This window comes from Typopeltis vanoorti, chromosome 12 (genome assembly GCF_054136105.1).
Source record: "Typopeltis vanoorti isolate ZY-2024b chromosome 12, IOZ_Tvanoo_1.0, whole genome shotgun sequence".
Taxonomy (NCBI): domain Eukaryota; kingdom Metazoa; phylum Arthropoda; class Arachnida; order Uropygi; family Thelyphonidae; genus Typopeltis; species Typopeltis vanoorti.
This window is the reverse complement of record NC_143560.1, coordinates 79,219,312-79,241,554: the sequence shown is the minus strand read 5'-3', so window position 1 is coordinate 79,241,554 and position 22,243 is coordinate 79,219,312. Positions and strand designations below refer to the sequence as shown.

At 35.4% G+C, this 22,243-nt stretch overlaps 1 protein-coding gene across 3 annotated transcripts in view; it reads left to right on the top strand.

Annotated features, from left to right (window-relative positions):
- Positions 1 to 22,243, top strand: part of Not1 (CCR4-NOT transcription complex subunit 1) — a 568,860-nt gene that overhangs the window by 381,667 nt on the left and 164,950 nt on the right. For 2 of the 3 annotated variants that reach the window (XM_090401630.1, XM_090401628.1), the window contains exon 35: positions 8,298 to 8,492. In XM_090401630.1, the coding sequence (XP_090257756.1) occupies positions 8,298 to 8,492 (195 nt within the window). The remainder of the gene's footprint in view (positions 1 to 8,297; positions 8,493 to 22,243) is intronic. The other variant, XM_090401629.1, reaches the window with a different exon arrangement.

Below are 22,243 nucleotides of genomic sequence, written 5' to 3'. Positions count from 1 at the left end.
TTGTTCTGCTGGATGAAGGCTTTTCCAAGATTACTCCAAACTGTCTGTCCATGGCTCTCCTTTCTGTTTGATTCATCTTGGAAGATTAGGCCATAAATTCACCATGCTGGCCCACTGCAGGTTGGTGAATGGCAATATTTTCACTTGGGATCGCCTTCCCAAAACCATTGGTCCATGCTCTTCATTCAGTAAAACATGAAAGTGGCTTTTTTAATCTTAAAAAAAAATCTCAAGATTCTTACGTCCATCAAAACTTCCACATCGCCCATGAAAAAACCAGGCATTCATGAGATTCATTGCTCTTGTGGCAATTGTTATGTTATATAGGCCAGACAGGAAGGTCAGGAGAGATACGCATTTCTGAACATGTAACATTGAAAAAAGAAGAGGGCATACATTAGGCCATTCCACACAACTACTATAGGCCATCAAGTACTTTGGCAACTAACAAAAATGTCATATAGTAATTGTAACTGTTTTACAAGAAAGTTTGAAGAAGCTGTGCAAATGCTTAGGATCCCTACACAATGCAACAAAAATCAAGGCTTTCTTTTACATTAAGTATGGTCCTGCTTTCATCAAAAGTTACAATTAAAATAGTTAAAAGATATAACATGATACCACAGATAGCAACAACTAGCAATCTTACAACATGCATACAGTAAAGGATTTGCTGTTTGTATTCTGTTTTTATCAATTATATGTAACAGTTGTGAAGTTATCAAAACATGTAATATGTGTAATTAATTGTTAATAGATTTTTGTGTGTAAAACTTTCCTTTACCAGTACCCCTGATGATGTAAGTCTTACAACTTATGAAACTTGTTAGGTTTTAATTGCTTATTTTTTTTTTTTTTTATTAAACTCTTTATTTACATCATAATGTGGTCTCAATACTGAAAACTTCCCACAGAACTGATCACCTAGTCTGACAGGAAGCATCCATTAGAGATACCTTCCTGAAATGTAATCACATAGTATCTGTTTGCTTTGATGTGGAAAAGCATGCACCACTGCCTGGAGATTTGGAATATGGAAAGACTTGCACAACTTTGATCTCGGTGAGAACCTCTCTCTCTCTTTTATGAAACATTTTTTTATCAGCAAACTGTTCCAAATCTAAATGATGATCACTCTCATGACTATATACCAAAGAGAATGAAGTCCATTCCATAAGATTTAGTTTCAAGTGTCAAGCTTTTTTGCGATCAAGATTAATTCAATAACTGGCAATTTCCCTTTCCCAAGTAATCAGAATGGATGCTTATGAATGGGAACATATCTTCCCAGCAGAAGACAGTCTGTGTGCAGATGTAATCTTCATCCGAATTAAGAATCTGACTAGGACAAACTTGAATCCAGTTCCAGCAGTCAAGTTTTTAGACTCATACTTGGCAAAAAATTTAGTTTCTTTCTTCATGTATGCCTGTTGCAAATGGTAAAGCGAAGAACATCCTTTGTACCCTATCTGCCTGTACACTGAGTAGATCAAAACTTGTTTTTTTGGGTTCCAAGTTTATGCTTCCACCGAGATAGAGAGTATACACGTCAATAATTGGATCCCATCCACCATCAAGCCATAAGAACTACAACTGGAGCATTTCACTTCAGCAATCCCTAGTCTCTACTTTGAGGCAAATGAACCACCCTTGTTACCTCAGCATTAACAACTGTCTTTGTTATGTGGTACCAAAATAAAATTCCTATCTGACCATCCTAGATGCTATTTTTTGCCCACAGGGGGAGAATCTGTAGAATAGATTCTTCCACTTTGGTTTGAAAACAAAAGTTCTAGATATTAGGATAGGCAGTATTGCACAGATGCCATCAAATACACTATTACCATGGCATTCACACATACCACCATGTAGCTTTTCTTTCTGCAGACTATTCATACATTCCACCCCTGCTGTTGTCTATTAGCAGCTCTTTCAGGCCCATAGATTTTGTGTCTGCTTAGATAACTAGTTTAAAATCAAAAGATCTAGTTGGATCATCTGCTTTCCCAGACAGCATAATATCTGCTCAGATCCAACTAAAATGTAACAACTTTACTGCTGAGCTGTAGCTTACTTTGTACATAAGATTGCAATGCTACCAAAGGTGCATTTTATATACACATTCACAAAGTTCTCTACAGGCAATAAGAAGTCTAGTCCTACAGGTCCATGGCTTTCTTGTATCCAGAATGTTTTCTCTCAGTTTTGGAAAGTACATTTTAATGTGCATTTCTGTTGGATTCCAAACTATCCTGGGATTAAGATGAACAAGGCTGAAGATACTGCAGCTCATTTCTCAAACTTCCACCATCTGCCTGTACCCTATGCTGATTATAGATAGATCATAAGATAGAAACTTTTATCCCAGTGGTAGTTATCATAACAGAAACTAACAAGCTCTAGCAAATCAAACCAGAAATCAAATTGTTGCTCAGCTCCACATAGGTCTCAGTCATCTCACACACTCCTTTCTATTGAGGGATGATGACATGCCTCTGTGTGTGAGTACTGTGATACTGTTTGAGCCATATACACTCAGACAGATTTTATCAGACTCGTAAGTTTTTTTTTTATTTTTAAATTTTTACAGAACATCAATATTTATCACTGTATATAGATCGTGTAGTTATTGTATATAGTTTTTAATATCTTGTTAGTTTTATCTATGTTTTTGACAAACTTCTTTGTACTTATTTTTATACGTTTATTTCTATACATGTTTATGCTTTTTTTTTATTTATTTATTTATTTATTAAGTAATTATTACCTTGTGTACCATTATGATCTTGGTGCAGTATAAGCTTAGCTTTACTTGCACTGCTAAATCCTTGACCAGATCTTCTCGGGGCTATTTTTTTAAAAAAAAAAAACTTAAACGGAGGAAAGAGTGGTTGTTAAAGGAATCAGAGGTGTTATACAAATAGTAACATGAGATCTGATGATAATGACATTTTTGATGTTTGGAGTAATTACTTTGGATGAATATTAAAAGAGATAAGTAGTGACTGACTAGGGAGAGAAAATATTCATGAAGAAAATCAGGAGTACATATAATTACTTGAAGTAGGAAAAAAGCCATCAAAATTTTGAAATTTGGAAATGTAGAGGTTTTATCATCATTAAATTCCTGAGATGTACCCTCAAGGGGCGTACAGGATATGATAGTACTACCTGAAAATTTTACATCATCATTGTAGAGGTTTTATATAGTTGCATAATTCAGAAGCCATGTAATGAAGGTAAAATTTGCTATGGCAGTTGTCAGGATCAGATTTTTATTTTATAACTTAGTCAAGAAATCATGAGAATATAACAGGAGTCTACATCTAAAATAAAAGGTATATGAGATGCAAAAATAAAAGCTGTTCAAAACTACAATTATGTGGTTTAAATATTACACAGAGCAATAAATAGCTTATACATATCAAGGAAAAGAAGGAGTAGCCATAGTATTCAACACAAAATACGAGGCTAATCTTCTTGAATGGCAGTCAGTCTCAAGTAGAGTAATGTGGGCAAATATGAGAATGGGGAACTGGACAATGAGACTTATTTGTGCCTATGGTCCCACAGAAGGTTCTACTAAGGTAGAAGTGGAGGAATTTTTTGAGGCTTTAGAAAAAGCAACTGACACAATGAAAAAGGAAAAGTTGGTCCTTGTTGGGGATCTAAATAGTAGAGTAGGAAATGATTGTGAGACATACAAAAATATTTTGGGAAAATTTGGAGAAAAGAGCAAAGCTAATAATAATGGCAAATATCTGTTGGATTTCTGCTCAGGACATGGACTGGTTATTACTAACACCATGTTCCAACATAAAAATGTGCACAAATTCACATGGAGAGAAGAGGCTAGGAATAAGAAAAGTCTCATTGACTATGTTATTGTTGATAGTGATGTTTTCTCCCTGGTGCAGGACACCAGAGTGTACAGAGGATTTGAAATTGGAAGTGATCACTATTTAGTCTTGAGCAGGATAAAATTGAATTTCATATTGAAAAGAATAACATGTAAGAAAGTTTTAAAGCGAATAAAAGTTGAGCAGCTCTCAGATGTGAACTGTAGACTAAAATACAGAAATATTATTGAAAAGAAAATGAAAGAGTTTGAGAACAGGAATCAAACCTTGGAGATTCAGTGGCAAACTCTGAAGGAAACATTGATTCTGCCAGAGAGGCATGTGGTGAGGTTGTGTGCAAGGATAAAAAAATCAGAACTCCCTGGTGGACACAGGAAGTTAAAGAGGCAGTGAAGGAAAAGAAGAAAGCATATCAAAAGTTCCTGGCAAATAAGTCAGCTTTTACTCTTACAGAATACAGAGACAAATGTAAGAAAGCTAAACAGTGTGTAAAACTAGCTAAACAAAAGTCATGGGAGGACTTTGGCAAGAATATAGAAAATAAATATCAAGAAGGTGGCAAAATATTCTGGAGGTTGTTGAAGAAGCTTAGGAATGGAGGAAAGAGTGCTGTAAAAGGAATTAGAGATGATAAAGGTGAAATGAAAACAGGAGAAAAAGATATCCTTGAAGTATGGAGTAATTACTTTGAAAAACTGCTAAATGAAACAAGCAGTGATGACAGCACAGTGATAAAAAACACTGACCAGGCATGCAGTCAGGAATACATATCCATACTTGAAGTAGAAAAAGCCATCAAAGGCTTGAAATGTGGAAAGGCAGCAGGAGTAGATGATATTCGACCAGAAATGCTGAAGTATGGTGGTATAAGAATCTTACAGTGGCTGCACTGCATAGTTCAGAAAGCCTGGACAGAGGGACGAATTCCCGATGATTGGAGTAGAGCTCTCATAGTACCCATATATAAAAAGGGAAATAAAACTGAATGTGAGAATTACAGAGGTATTTCCCTACTGAGTGTTCCTGGCAAGATCTATGCAAGTATACTTGAGAAACGGTTGAGAAGAATTGTGGAAGAAAAGCTTGGTGAAGTACAAGCTGGATTCAGGCCAAATAGAGGCTGTCAGGATCAGATCTTCACTTTACGACAAATAGTCGAGAAAGCATGGGAATATAACAAAGATCTGTATTTAAGTTTTGTCGATTTGGAAAAGGCATATGACAAGGTGCCAAGAGAGAAGCTATTCAATACGCTGCAGTTATATGGTGTCAATGGGGCATTATATCAAGCAATACTTAGTCTTTATTTGAGTTGTGAGTCAGCAGTTAGAATTGAAGGAAGTACAGGAAGATGGTTTAATGTTAAATCTAGTGTGAGACAAGGATGTACATTATCCCCTCTGTTATTCATTATCTATATGGATCACATTATGAAGGAATGTGGTATTAAACCTGATATCAAAATTGGAGATGTTAATGTCAGCTCTTTGCTTTATGCGGATGATGTTATACTTCTAAATAAATCCGCTACAAGTCTGCAAGATTCTCTGACTAAATTGAATAGCTGTTGTAATAGATATGGTATGAAGGTCAGCAATAAAAAGACAAAGACAATGAAAATAGGCAGAATCATTGAAAATGTCAACTGTGTTGTGAATGGAGAACCTGTGGAACAAGTAAAACATTTCAGCTACTTAGGCACAATTTTTACTGAAGATGGTAAACTAAATATAGAAATAGACAACAGAATCAGCAAAGCTGGTATCGTGGGAAGTCAATTGAATAAATTCATATGGAATAAGAAAGAAATTAGTCGGAACACTAAATTAGCTGTATACAAGACTGTGTTCAAACCAATTTTAACTTATGGATCTGAGAGCTGGGTCAGAAGTAAAACACTTGACCAAAGACTAGAGACCGCAGATATGAGAGTCCTGAGAAAGATTAGAGGCGTGAACAGATGGCATCAATGGCAATATCATATTAAAAATGAGGATATTAGGAAAGAACTTGACATTGTCAGCATCCAGGAATGCGTTAGCAGAGCTAATCTCAGATGGTATGGTCACTTAAATAGAATGGGCGAGGAAAGATTAGCAAAACAAGTGTTCTCTGCCAGGTTGGCTGGAAAACGACCCAGAGGAAGACCAAGATATAGGTGGATTGATACGGTACAAAGTGCCTTAGACGATAGAAATATAAGATCTGATAATGTTGGAGTCTTGACAAGTAACAGACTGATTTGGAGGAAAATTGTAGATAGGAAGTTAGTAATGATGTAATTTTTTCATGTCGTATTGTCATATCCTGTACACCCCTTGAGGGTACATGGCAGGAATTTGATGATGATGATGATATAAGTCGGTTATTTGACTATAGGAATGTACAGAAAGATGATTTAAGATAAAATCAGGTCAACAAAAGTGCATGCTATCTCCACTGTTATCCATCATTTCTGAGGATCAACTTATGAATAATGGAGCATTAAACCTGATATGAAAATTGAGATATTCAATTTAGCTCTTTATTTTCATGCAGATGGCATACTCCCAAATAATTCTGGTATAAGTCTTCAGAACTCTTTAACAAAACTGAACTGCTGCACAAATTTGGTTTGAAAATTACCAAAGAAAAAGGCAAAAAATAATGATCGTAAGCAGAAACTTTCACCTTCAGAACTAGTAAAATATTTCAGGCATAATTTTTAATGATGGCAAATTAAATAGGGATATAGATAACAGAATAAACAAAACTGGTATCTTTGGGAGTTAGAAGACTAGGAACCATAGATATGAGAATTCTGTGAGAAGTTAGGTAATGAAGCATGGCATGTATGCTAGAATTATATTAAAACTAAAGATATCGGAAAGGAACTTCAAATTATCAGCACTGAAAAATATGAGAGCAGAGATTATCTGCTAAGGCAGTATGAACTCTTGAAAAGAATGGTAAGGAAAATTTAGCATAATAAACTTTTGTCAATATAGCAAGAAACCCATACGAAAACCAAGCTCGAGGTGGATTGGTGAAGGTAGTAGTATCTTTGAAGACAGAAATAATTGACGTAACAAATTAAATTGATTAATTTGGACAAAATTTTTTTATAGAAAGCTGTAATTTTGTATGCCACTAAAGGATACATATCTGGAATTGATAAAATATGTATATAGATATTTATGTGAATCCCACTCACAGCAGGTTGTAACCATATTATATACTAGTCTTGTGGGCTTGTTAAAATGGTTACATAATTTGAGGAACCCTGCTGTCAACATGGTACTTCATTGAGCTGGTTTGTGTCTCCACTAGGCAGGTCAGTGGTCTCACACCAGGTGACATTCTGAGCCACATCTGATTGGTTGGAAAGTAGGTGTGCTCCTGTCAACTAGGTTGGCAAAACTAGTTTTCAGTTAAATAAAATGAAATCTGCTAATGCCTTTAATTTCCCAAAGGGAGTAGGGAAGGTTTAGCCCTAACTAACTTGTGGATGGGGTGGGGGGTCAATCTCCACAGTCCCCTCAGTCAATTACAGATAGCTGGCCCTAGAGTATCAATGATTTTTGATCGGTATTAAGGAAAGGAGTATGACAGATAGCTGCCACCACCTCATGATCCCTAACATTGTATATAATAGTGTAATTCTACACTTGATTTTCTTGGGTTATGGAATTAAAAACCTGAGTTTCTAAAAGAAAAATCCTACTTACCCTATTCCAGTCTAAGAAAAGCTTCCTGTACTCTGCAACTAGAATCGAACTTGGAAGTCTTACTTCCAAGTTCATTTCTAGTTTGATTCTTCCAAGTTCAGGTAGCTTAGTGCTATGGATGCAAATAATATTTCCACAGGATTATACAGGCCTTCATTTTCAGTATTAATATAATAAAAAATGCATATTGGAAATCTAGTCAGTTGTGTATTCTTCAACCATTTTTTGAACTGACTGTTCTAAAAGTAGATGGAAATTATTCTTTGATAATTTCTTATTGCTTTCAGATAAATGCTATTTATGTGAAAGTTCAGAAATATGCCATTTTCTAACATTGTATTACATAAACACATACCTTCAGTGGTCAATAGTGTCTTTTAAAAAATATCTAGAGGATGGAGAACATTACGTGGTCACCAGACATTTGAATTTCTTCCTCCTGTCTTATTTGCAGCTCTGTTATAACTTTTTAGCTAATTAAAAGTAAGTTTTTTTTGTCTTTTTAGCCAATGATTTGAAATGCAAATTGAAATTTATACAGTAGAAAGTTTGCGTAAATTTTACAGTTGGTTATAAATGCTAAACATTTATAGGCATTGGAAATATTTATTTTACTTGTTTGATTTATAATATATAAATTATTTTAGTATTATAGAATTTTGAGATATTTTTATAGTTCTGTGTGATGAATACATTTTTCTCTCTTTTTACAAAAAACTTTTTACTTCAGCAGGTTATACAGTCATATGCAACAGATGATGCATCTCAAATCTATGACAAGGTGATAACAGAGCTGGAACATTATATTCATAGTGTTATGGCACCTGGTAATCCTCATCTTGCTGCCCTTCACAGTCTGCTTGAAGCTGTAATTCTTGCTCGGACATCTAGAGATGGAATGCTAGCCCAAGCACTACTTCAAAAGGTACTGTATTTTGCTGATTTATATACAAATGTATTTTTCTTTCTCTATTTAATGAAGTTATTAACCTATGATACCTTAGTACCATAGGTTAATAACTTATCATTTAACGTTAATAGGTTAAAGAAAAAGAAAAAAGCATATAAAAAGTTCCTGGCAAATAAGTCAGCTTGTGCTCTTAGAAAATACAGAGACAAATGTAAGAAAGCTAAACACTGTGTAAAACTAGCTAAAAAAAAGTCATGGGAAGGCTTTGGTAAGAACATAGAAAATAAATATCAAGAAGGTGGCAAGATATTCTTGAGGCTGATGAAGAAGCTCAGAAATGGAAGAAAGAGTGCTGTAAAAGGAATTAGAGATGTTAAAGGTGACATGAAAACTGGAGAAAAAGATATCCTTGAAGTATGGAGTAATTACTTCGAAAAATCGCTAAATGAAACAAGCAGTGATAGCACAGTGGTAATAAACACTCAACAGGCATACAGTCAGGAATACACATTCATACTTGAAGTAGAAAAAGCCATCAAAGGCTTGAAATGTGGAAAGGCAGTAGGAGTAGATGATATTCGACCAGAAATGCTCAAGTATGGAATAAAAGTCTTACAGTGGTTGCACTGCATAGTTCAAAAGGCCTGGACAGAAGGATGAATTCCTAATGATTGCAGTAGAGTTCTCATAGTACCCATATATAAAAATGAAATAAAACTGAATGTAAAAATTACAGAGGTATTTCCCTACTGAGTGTTCCTGGTGTAAAATAAATGTTAATTATTTAAATTGGATTAACTATGTCTTTATTTAACTTTTAATTTTACTTTATTCTGCTTCACTAAGTTAGGACTAGAAACTTCTTTAACACAAACTTCTCAAGGTTAGGCTTACGTTTGCTTAACCTGTACCACAAAAGTTAATCTCACTGTAACCAATTCCCCCCCCCCCTCTCTCTCTCTCTCTCTCTCTGCGGTTAGTTAGACCTCATGTAGTAAGCCTATTTAACATAATCAGTCCCTAAATACTCGCGCAATATCAATTAAGAAATTTATATTTTATTATTGACTGCACCACCTAATTAACTTTCTATTGCTTGACAGTTAGGGTGAGAAGAAAACAGAAAAAAGTCAATACATTTTCACAATTTCCTTATATGCAAGTCGTGGTTAGTCATTTCTTACTCTGCCCTCAGGTTCGCTAATTTTTTCAAGATAGTGCATTGGCTAAGGAATAAAACCAGGTAATTACAAAACATTTGTTTTCGATCTAGTGGAATAGGTACAGAGCATATAATAATTACTGAGCGATTACTTCACTCAAAAGATTTAACACACTAAAATAATGCAATTCAAATTGAACAAACAATTGCAGGGTACGATATACTAGGAGCTACACATCGCCAAGCTCATGGCTGTGATATAGAGAATGCCCACTTAATATCAGCAAATATTAATCAGAATATACACACTATCATAGCCAAAATTGAAGATCTCACAGTGATTAACATCTATAAGCCTCCCCTGGTAGAATGGCCACCTGAGGTAACTCCCATATTTCCACATCCTACTATTTACATAGGAGATTTTAACAGCCATCACACCATGTGGAATTACAATAATGATGATGAAAATGGTGAAGCATTAACAAACTGGGCTGAGCAAAACAATCTTAGCTTAATATTTGATGCAAAGGAACCTTTAAGGCTGCAGCATGGAAGAGGGAATACAACCCAGACCTCTGCTTTCTTACCCAAAATTTGCAAAATCAACCGATAAACACAAGACAAGTCCTTGAAGATTTTCCACACAGCCAACATCGCCCAGTATTGGTAGAAGTAGGAACACAAATACCAATAACACGGTCTATTCCACAACAAGATGGAATTTTAGAAAAGCGAACTGGCAGGATTTTTCACAAGAACTGGATGAAATAGTAAGATGGATACCTCCTGTGAGTGAAAACTACAACAGATTTATTGGAGCAGTCATATCAACAGCGAAGAAGTATATTCCAAGGAATACATACCTGGCTGGAATAAAGAGCACGAAGAGCTATACCAGGTCTACTTAGAAACTGGTGATTGTGATGTAGCTGATGAATTACTCCAGAAGCTTGATAATGAGCGCAGAGAAAAATGGATAAAAACTACAGAGGATAGACTTTAAAAAATCAAGTAGAAAAGCATGGAGCCTATTAAAGAAGTTCGGTGGAAGTAACCCAATCACTCGTAAAGATCCTTTGGTGACTCCAGATCAAATTGCCTGTCGAATAACCTCACTGTCTAGAACCCCTCGAGATCATCAACACACGGGAAATTAAACGAACACTCAAACTCTTACGACAAAGTGCAGGTGGCAGTTCCCAATTTTCAAGAGAATTTACCGCAGATGAAATAACTGAGGCCTTGAAGGAGGTGAAAACCAGCAAAGCACCAGGCTTTGATGGTGTTCACTCTGAATTTTTGGTAAACTGTGGAAAAAATGCTTGTCAGTTGCTGTTATAAGCTCCTCGAGAGACTCTTCCTTAACAGAATTGGGCCAAAAATATCTGACGTTATCTCTGTTGAGCAAGCAGGCTTTAGGACTGAACATAGTTGTACGGACCAAGTACTAAGCCTTACTACCCATATCGAAGCAGGCTTCCAGAGATGTTTGAAAACCTCTTTAGTAAGGTGTTTGTTGACCTTACTTAAAGGTCAACAAACAGGAAAGAGGGGATGCTATACAAGCTGATACAAGTCATACCATGCCAATCCATCATAACTGGTGAAACAAAATGAGCAAACTGAGAAAGCTGAACAATGGGCTCCCACAGGGCTCAGTATTAGCACCAGTTTTATTCAACTTATATACATCTGATCTACCGACAACTAGGTCAAAAAAATTTGCTTGTGCTGATGACATAGCCCTCGCCATCCAACGCAAGAGCATTGAAGTAACAGAAGATATTCTCACAAATGACCTTAGAGCCATTGGTCACATACACTCTCATCACATACACTCTCATAAACTAAACATACTTAACAACACATAATCTTCCCTCAACTTATAACCAAGTTACCACCTGTTTACAAATAACATCTCGCAATCACATACGATTCCGAGGTACACTCTCTTAACAAAATACAGTAAAATAATTGCTTACTTGCCAACTATCACAAGTGGAAAGTCCAATTTCCACACAGCAAACTACATAGAGACTGGAGTGTCTGCCGTCTGGTCAGTCTTCGAGCTGCTTGGAATGGTCTCGCGGTTTCCCATAGAGTTTTCCTCTGTCGAACTAGCTGGGGTTCTGCCATAGCTACCCAGAGAGCCTAGAAAGAGAGGGGGCTGGCGGCAGGAAGAACAATCCTCCTGGACGAAGGGAAGGAGCCCCGAGGAAGTCGAAGGTAAAAAGCCAAAAAAGTCATGAGCCAAGCCCTGCATTCCCTTTTATCCAGATTTTCAGCCCTTTGTTTTTAATAATGAACTTGCCAGGATTAGCCAGTAGCAAAAATGATGGCATTGCTGGCCATTCGACCTTACGATCTTTGGATGGTACTTATCAGCACTAATCTGGCTTGATTCCTACTAAGTTTTACTAACAGGTCAGATGTATGTACATTCTTACAGTAAATATTTAAATCTTATTTAGAACATTTTTCTTTCATAATTTTAAACAAAAAAAAAACTGGAAAATCTATAGCAAAATTTATGAAATTTAATTTTTCGTGAGATTTTACACTGGTAAGATTTATGCAAGTATACTTGAAAAACGGTTGAGAAGAATTGTGGAAGAAAAGCTTGGTGAAGAACAAGCTGGATTCAGGCCAAATAGAGGCTGTCAGGATCAGATCTTCACTTTACGACAAATAGTTGAGAAATCATGGGAACATAACAAAGATCTGTATTTTAGTTTTTTAGATCTGGAAAAGACATATGACAAGGGTGCCAAGAGAGAAGCTATTCAAAATGCTACAGTTATATGGTGTCATTGGGACATTATATCAAGCAATACTTAGTCTTTATTTGAGTCGTAAGTCAGCAGTTAGAATTGAAGGAAGTACAGGAAGATGGGTTTAATGTTCTGGTGTTATTCATTATCTATATGGATCACATTATATGAAGGAAAGTGGTATTAAACATGATATCAAAATTGGATATGTTAATGTCAGCTCTTTGCTTTATGCAGACAATGTTATACTTCTAAATAAATCCGCTACAAGTCTGCAAGACTCCCTGACTAAATTGAATAACTGTTGTAATAGATATGGTATGAAGGTCAGCAATAAAAAGACAAAGACAATGAAAATAGACAGAATCGTTGAAAATGTCAACTGCGTTGTGAACGGAGAACCTGTGGAACAAGTATAACATTTCAACTACTTGGGCACTATTTTTGGTGAAGATGGTAAATTAAATATGGAAATAAACAGCAGAATCAACAAAGCTGGTATGGTGGAAAGTCAGTTGAATAAATTCATATGGAATAAGAGAGAAATTAGCCAGAACACTAAATTAGCTGTATACAAGACAGTGTTCAAACCAGTTTTAACTTTTGGATCTGAGAGCTGGGTCAGAAGTAAAACACTTGACCAAAGACTAGAGGCTGCAGATATGAGAGTCGTGAGAAAGATTAGGGGCACGAACAGATGGCAATATCATATTAAAAACGAGGATATTAGGAAAGAACTTGACATTGTCAGTATCCAGGAATGCATTACTAGAGCTAATCTCAGGTGGTATGGTCACTTAAACAGAATGGGAGAGGAAAGATTAGCAAAACAAGTGTTCTCTGCCAGGTTTGCAGGAAAACGACCCAGAGGAAGACCAAGATATAGGTGGATTGATACAGTAAAAAGTGCCTTAACCGATAGAAATATAAGATCTGATAATGTTGGAGTCTTGACAAGTAACAGACTGATTTGGAGGAAAATTGTTAATAGGAAGTAGGTAATGATGTAAATTTTTCATGTAGTACTATCATATCCTATACACCCCTTGAGTACATGACAGGAATTTGATGATGACCTTAGTATCATGGGCGGAGGAATTAATTAAGAAATCGAATCCTGCCAAATGGGCATGGATGTTTGCGATTGTCTGTGAAAATACTAAAAATACTAGTAGTGGATGGTAGATGGCATTGGTGTAGATGCAGTTCATTGTTGTTGATGAATTGTAAGTGGTGGAGACAGAGTTGTAGAGTAGGTGCCCTCTCTCGATGAGTCTTTGGAATCCCTGGAGGTATCATGTAATAATAATAATAATAAATCCTGATTTAGAGACCAAACATGAAACTTTTTCAGTTTTCTGATAAGCAAAGTGGTAGTCATCATCATCATCATCAAATTCCTGCCATGTACCCTCAAGGGGTGTACAGGATATGACAGTACGACATGAAAAAATTACATCATTACTAACTTCCTATCTACAATTTTCCTCCAAATCAGTCTGTTACTTGTCAAGACTCCAACATTATCAGATCTTATATTTCTATCGTCTAAGGCACTTTGTACCGTATCAATCCACCTATATCTTGGTCTTCCTCTAGGTCGTTTTCCTGCCAACCTGGTAGAGAACACTTGTTTTGCTAATCTTTCCTCTCCCATTCTATTTAAGTGACCATACCATCTGAGATTAGCTCTGCTAATGCATTCCTGGATGCTGACAATGTCAAGTTCTTTCCTAATATCCTCATTTTTAATATGATATTGCCATTGATGCCATCTGTTCACGCCTCTAATCTTTCTCAGGACTCTCATATCTGCGGTCTCTAGTCTTTGGTCAAGTGTTTTACTTCTGACCCAGCTCTCAGATCCATTGGTTAAAATTGGTTTGAACACAGTCTTGTATACAGCTAATTTAGTGTTCCGACTAATTTCTTTCTTATTCCATATGAATTTATTCAATTGACTTCCCACCATACCAGCTTTGCTGATTCTGTTGTCTATTTCTATATTTAGTTTACCATCTTCAGTAAAAATTGTGCCTAAGTAGCTAAAATGTTTTACTTGTTCCACAGGTTCTCCATTCACAACACAGTTGACATTTTCAATGATTCTGCCTATTTTCATTGTCTTTGTCTTTTTATTGCTGACCTTCATACCATATCTATTACAACAGCTATTCAATTTAGTCAGAGAATCTTGCAGACTTGTAGCGGATTTATTTAGAAGTATAACATCATCCGCATAAAGCAAAGAGCTGACATTAACATCTCCAATTTTGATATCAGGTTTAATACCACATTCCTTCATAATGTGATCCATATAGATAATGAATAACAGAGGGGATAATGTACATCCTTGTCTCACACCAGATTTAACATTAAACCATCTTCCTGTACTTCCTTCAATTCTAACTGCTGACTCACAACTCAAATAAAGACTAAGTATTGCTTGATATAATGCCCCATTGACACCATATAACTGCAGCGTATTGAATAGCTTCTCTCTTGGCACCTTGTCATATGCCTTTTCCAAATCGACAAAACTTAAATACAGATCTTTGTTATATTCCCATGCTTTCTCGACTATTTGTCGTAAAGTGAAGATCTGATCCTGACAGCCTCTATTTGGCCTGAATCCAGCTTGTACTTCACCAAGCTTTTCTTCCACAATTCTTCTCAACCGTTTCTCAAGTATACTTGCATAGATCTTGCCAGGAACACTCAGTAGGGAAATACCTCTGTAATTCTCACATTCAGTTTTATTTCCCTTTTTATATATGGGTACTATGAGAGCTCTACTCCAATCATCGGGAATTCGTCCCTCTGTCCAGGCTTTCTGAACTATGCAGTGCAGCCACTGTAAGATTCTTATACCACCATACTTCAGCATTTCTGGTCGAATATCATCTACTCCTGCTGCCTTTCCACATTTCAAGCCTTTGATGGCTTTTTCTACTTCAAGTATGGATATGTATTCCTGACTGCATGCCTGGTCAGTGTTTTTTATCACTGTGCTGTCATCACTGCTTGTTTCATTTAGCAGTTTTTCAAAGTAATTACTCCATACTTCAAGGATATCTTTTTCTCCTGTTTTCATTTCACCTTTATCATCTCTAATTCCTTTTACAGCACTCTTTCCTCCATTCCTAAGCTTCTTCAACAACCTCCAGAATATTTTGCCACCTTCTTGATATTTATTTTCTATATTCTTGCCAAAGTCCTCCCATGACTTTTGCTTAGCTAGTTTTACACACTGTTTAGCTTTCTTACATTTGTCTCTGTATTCTGTAAGAGTAAAAGCTGACTTATTTGCCAGGAACTTTTGATATGCTTTCTTCTTTTCCTTCACTGCCTCTTTAACTTCCTGTGTCCACCAGGGAGTTCTGATTTTTTTATCCTTGCACACAACCTCACCACATGCCTCTCTGGCAGAATCAATCAATGTTTCCTTCAGAGTTTGCCACTGAATCTCCAAGGTTTGATTCCTGTTCTCAAACTCTTTCATTTTCTTTTCAATAATATTTCTGTATTTTAGTCTACAGTTCACATCTGAGAGCTGCTCAACTTTTATTCGCTTTAAAACTTTCTTACATGTTATTCTTTTCAATATGAAATTCAATTTTATCCTGCTCAAGACTAAATAGTGATCACTTCCAATTTCAAATCCTCTGTACACTCTGGTGTCCTGCACCAGGGAGAAAACATCACTATCAACAATAACATAGTCAATGAGACTTTTCTTATTCCTAGCCTCTTCTCTCCATGTGAATTTGTGCACATTTTTATGTTGGAACATGGTGTTAGTAATAACCAGTCCATGTCCTGAGCAGAAATCCAACAGGTATTTGCCATTATTATTAGCTTTGCTCTTTTCTCCAAATTTTCCCAAAATATTTTTGTATGTCTCACAATCATTTCCTACTCTACTATTTAGATCCCCAACAAGGACCAACTTTTCCTTTTTCATTGTGTCAGTTGCTTTTTCTAAAGCCTCAAAAAATTCCTCCACTTCTACCTTAGTAGAACCTTCTGTGGGACCATAGGCACAAATAAGTCTCATTGTCCAGTTCCCCATTCTCATATTTGCCCACATTACTCTACTTGAGACTGACTGCCATTCAAGAAGATTAGCCTCGTATTTTGTGTTGAATACTATGGCTACTCCTTCTTTTCCTTGATTGTCATTGCCTGAATATAACATTTTGTATTTATTGCTCAGAAAGATCTCACCAGTTTTGGTCTTTTTTGTTTCAGTCACCCCTATTATGTCGATCTGGTACTTATCTAATTCCTCAGCTAGCTCCATTTCTTTGCCATTCAGGCTTCTTACGTTGATAGTACCGATCTTTAACTCTGGTGATGTTGAGTTGGGGTTTGTTTTCAGATTTGTTCCAGTAGCTGACTTTTCGCTGTTCGCCCTGGTTCCCTGGCGAAAACAACGGGGGCCTTGTTTAACCGGGCGACGCCCCAGCCGGCATGAAATTTTGTCATGTTGTACCATCATTTTTTATTTTGGTTTAACCAATAAGAATACAATTTGGTCGGCTAAATCCCAAATTGCCAGCCCATCCTCGTTCGTTCAGTATCAAAGTAGATACCCAACAGGGTGCACCACGAGAAGGTGAGGATTGGACATTAGGTCAGAAGCCCTGGTCGGTTCTCCGCATTCCTTTAAAGGCTATGTGGAGGTCTCCTCTCAGTTATACAGCTTTGACCCTTAAGCACCCCCAAAGTGGTAGTTAGTTTCACAAACATCCATGCCCACACTAATGTTTGAATGCATAGCCTGTTGGTTGGAGAAATCATGATTAAAATCAAGTTAGAAATTTAAATATTAAAGTAACAGATAGTTGAAATGTTCTGATGAATATATATTATTTGAATAAAATAATTAATCTTATGAAGGGAGTATGTTGGTTCTAGTAGGAGACCACACATCTGGAGCACTCTCCTGATTTGGTCATATGGGTTCTATAGAGATAAAAAAACAGTCAACAAGATTCAGTAGCAGATGACCGAGATAAATCTGGCCTGTAGAATTTTTTATATGAAGATAGGTTGAAGTGATGTGTCTGTAAAATTTGAGAAATAGAAAGAGGAGCAGGAGAAATGATAGAAACATAAAAATTGGTTAGGGAATTTTACAGTATAGATACAAAAAGAAATTTTGTTCTTCATGACAGGTTGGGAAGGTACTTAGGATCATCTCTGTAGGCTAAGGAATGGTGTAGTCATGTGTGATACAGGTTCTTTGAGCAAATTAGTGGAATAAGCTGCCAACACTCATTGTGAATACATCTTCAGTAAAAGTTTTCATCGAGAAGAAAGAGATAAGCATTTTACCATTTGTTTCCAGAAATGGCCGCCATCATGACATTTGCCCTTTATTTGGAAAAACTTGATTGACATCCTTTCTATGAAATGGGGAAATTTTATTGGGGTTTTTTATCTGAAGATGAGTTAGCTAGTCTGGTATGGAGGTGGATAAGGTGTTTCACTCTACAAAACAAGCAAACTAGCCAAAGAATATATGCAGCTAACAGACATAATGCATACTAGCTTTTGTTGCTGTTCCTAGTAACAACACTGTTTGATCTATTAAAAACTTTTTGTTTGAAATAATACTGTGTAGACATTGAACATAAATTTATCTGTGGTATTTTAGTAGTAGATTAATATGATCAGAAACAAAACTTGTAGACACAGAACATAAATTTATCTGTGGTATTTTATTAGTAGATTTAATATGATCAGAAACAAAACGTCATGTTTTTTCTATAAATAATAACTGCTTCATCAGGAAGAATGTACAAAAATCTGAACACTTCTAATAACAATTGGTTTGAAATGTATAGCATCAATAAAACAAAAATCATTAATTATGGATATCATTTCTGAGACAAGTTAACATTCAAATTGATTTTAAAACTGTTCACATCCTTCAGAATTTTCTTCATTTGCTAAAAGACAGCATTCTTTTAAAAAATTTCCTGGGTATAGAAAGAACATCTGGGTGATGTTGAGTATTAAAAGGAAAGAAAAAAAATGGCATCACTGTACACATTTTCTCAAATAAAAGCGCTATTCATGATAACGTTATTTTTTGACCACTGAATCACAAGTAAACATGAAAACTGGGTTTAATTGGTCAGAGATATGTACGGAGATATATAGCCTACTAGTTTCACCGAATTTACTGTTGGCTTTGTCTGGGCACACAAAAAGCAACAAAAACAGCTTAAAACAGAAATGAGTTTCAAGTATCAAGTTAAAACATAACCGAATGCTAAATATTATCAAAATTCAAATGCAATGTTACATCAGACGCATGGAGCATGTATGTTAGCAGTCATTGTTGTATAGGTGTGTTCTGTAATTGGCTGCAAAGGTGAACTCCGGTGTGTTGAGTGATCTTATTAGTTTTTTCCAGATGTCACCAAGGACCAATCCTTGGTTTCTGTTAAGGCTTCCTCTTGAACAGATCACTACTGCAGCTTCTTTGGTGTTACGAGTATGAAAGTCTTCTTCTAAGTACGGCATAGTACTTTTATCCCATTCACTGTTGTGATTGATATTAGAAAAATGGAGAGCTAAACCGGAATTGTTCTCTGTTGTTGTTGATGTCCCCCGATGTGTTCTTTTTTTCTTATCTCTAAACTTCTAGATGTTTGAGTACTGTTCATATGCTGAAAAACTGGGCAGTTTGTATCATAAGAAATGACAAAGTTTTAATAGACGAATTACATTTCATCTTCAAAACTTTAATAAACAATGGTTATCCGAAACAATTGTTAAATAAGATTCTTTTTTCCAACCCCTCCCAGCAGCAAATCCAAGAAACTATTGTAACTACAGGTCTTCCATTTCCATTCCTTTTGCTAACACAGTTTCACAGAAAATTGCAAACCTGCTAAGACCTCACGAAATCCAAGTGGCCTTCAAACCAATAAAGACAGTTCACAACTTATTAGAGTCACCTAAGGACAAGATTGCTTTCTATAAACACTCTGGAGAGTATATGATGTGATGATGTGTTCAGATTTTTTGTATATTCTCTAATATGTTAATCTTCCTGACAAAACTGTTAGTTATTTGCAGCAAAACACATAGAAGTTGTTTCTTACTACATTAAATCTGTGGGTAAAATCCCACAAATATACATGGGTGTGCTGAAAAGTTATGATAATCACCATGAAGGAATTGAGGTAGAACCATATAACTTACACATTATTCTTCATATTCCTCATGAAGTGTTATATGCTTGTTACAATGCTGCTGTATTATTTGCAATCCTCTGAGAAAAAAAAGTCTTTCCCTTGTTGCACAAACCAGTCCTCAGCTACTGTTCCTGTTTACAAACTTTTCAGCCCCCTTTCATCGTAGTTTAATTTACTGTTCTCATTTGTTTCAGTATGTAATCATAACATATAAAAAGTATCATATAACATATAATAAAAGAATCTTGCAAGAAAACAATATTAAAAAAAGTTTTCTTGCAAAAGTTTTATTTCTTAAAAAAGATTATGGAACAGGTATAAATTACTTGGTGAAAGTCACATCATCTGCTTTTAGTAGTTCCTGTCCTTTCTTAGAAAAATTTTTGGAATTCAAAAAATTTAAAAGCTTCCTAAAAAAATATTTGACTCAATGTAGAAAAAAGAAATTAGGCAAGTGTTATAGATGAATAAACTAGTCGCATAAAATATACTATGCTCCAGAGTAACTTAGCTTTAAAATAAAGTTCTTGAATAATATATGGGTTTTCAATGATTCCTTCACATTACTAGTGATTACTGCTTAATTAAACATTTGGAAAATATTTAAATCAGCAAATTGGTCAATTTCGTTAGCAGATAAAGGGCCAAATAAGAAATTGACCAATTCGCTGATTTACATATTTTCCAAATGTTTAATTAAGCAGATAAAGGGCCAAAGTCACTAGTAATCACTAGTAATGTGAATGAATCATTGAAAATCCATATATTATTCAAGAACTTTATTTTAAAGCTAAGCTACTCTGGAACTTAGTATATTTTATGCAACTTGTTTATTCATCTATAACACTTGCCTAATTTATTTTTTCTGCATTGAGTCGAATGATATTTTTAGGAAGCTTTTGTCAGAAGCACCACTTAAGACCTAACCACAGAACCTCTGAAGTAATGTAGGGTTCTGTGGTAGAGCACATTTGCAATTTTTAGAGTTTCATGTTTAAAAAAATTGCCTACTTTTCTAAATGCAGATGAGGCAATATCTGCAGCATGTTTATGTTAAGAAAGATTGAAAACTAAAGTTATCCATGGATAACTTTAACCTCCATCTGAAATCTCATCTTAGAACATCTTGAATGTTATCAAAGAAAGATGAAGATAAAAGTGTTCTCTATGTATAAAAAGAAAGACTAGATGAAGTTTGCTAAAATTGACTATAATAGGACTGTCAGATTCCTAATTAAGAATGATAATAAATATTGTTATTTAGGGTTGAAAGTGATGTTTTAAAAGTTTTGTTGATATGTATGATTCAAGGCCTTGACTTCTGCTGTTATACATCTGCAGTCAGTTGTAAGGAGAAGTGAGCAAATGAAAGATCAGATCCTGTATTACTACAGCATTATTAGTAGAGTTTGATGAAGGGTTCATCTATCATCACCTCATGTGCAACCAAAGGAACTCTAGTACTCTAATTGCAAAAGAAAAAGGAGAAAGAAAGAAAGTTGTGCTTATTTAAGAACTCTTTATGCTAAATCGAATCACATATCAAAGAGATATAATACAGTTGTCTTACTCTGCAAAGTTGGCAAAATAAGCAAGATCTCTTGTATGGCACCATCAGAATCCATATTAGTATAATATATATGTTGTACGCAGATAATTATTGATGATTTCTCCATTACTTTAAAGGAGAACATGTCAGGGCAGTAAGATAGTCATTTGGTGGTAAAGATTTGGATTTGTCTCTTTCTTCTTAAAATGGGAGCAAGTATCTCTTTCCAAACTGCATAATGTAGTTTGGAAAGAGATACTCAGTATAATGCAGTAAATACAGTAATAACTGAAAAGGCATAACAAACCTTAAAAATAAATGGGAGAATATCACCATAATTGGTACAATCATTATCCAGAAATGGCAAGATTTTTTTTTATATCTTCCTGAAAAACACCAAAGAAGTTGAGGAATATTATGTCTAGAAGAGTAAGAGCACATATGTAGTTCATCATTGCAAAAGTTGTCATGAAATCAACAAGTTCTGATACACAGATCACTTTCTTATTCTTTTGTTAATACTGTTCCTTCATGCTCTTTGTTTCATAGTACGTTTGTGATGAGCTTGTAACATTTGCCCTTCAGCTGGAAAGGTGTCAATTCTAATTCCATCTAGGAAGCAAGGATCCTTTACAATGGATTTTCTACTGAATGTGAGTTAGTCACTCTCATATGGATGTTGCCAGGTTTTTTGGCTTCTGGCAACTTGGGTTTTCATTCTCACAAACTGGCCACAGAATACACAAGAAATATTGACTGTAAACAAACAAATATCAGATAAAAGAAAATGCCATTTAATACTAGCAAAACTCATATTCATGGGAAATTAGAACATGTAAATTTGTTTGAATAGGTACTTTATTTAAATAGGAATTCATTTATCTTAATCCTGTGAGTGGCAAATTAAAAATGCACCCCCCCCCCAAGGAGTTTTGACCTCCTCAAAAAAATATTACGTGTGATTTAATGAACCTAGAAGTATTCCAGTTAATAAATCATTTATTTGACCAAAACAAACATATTTTTCAAGTGACATTAATTTAGAGGTTCAATATCTTATAATTTCA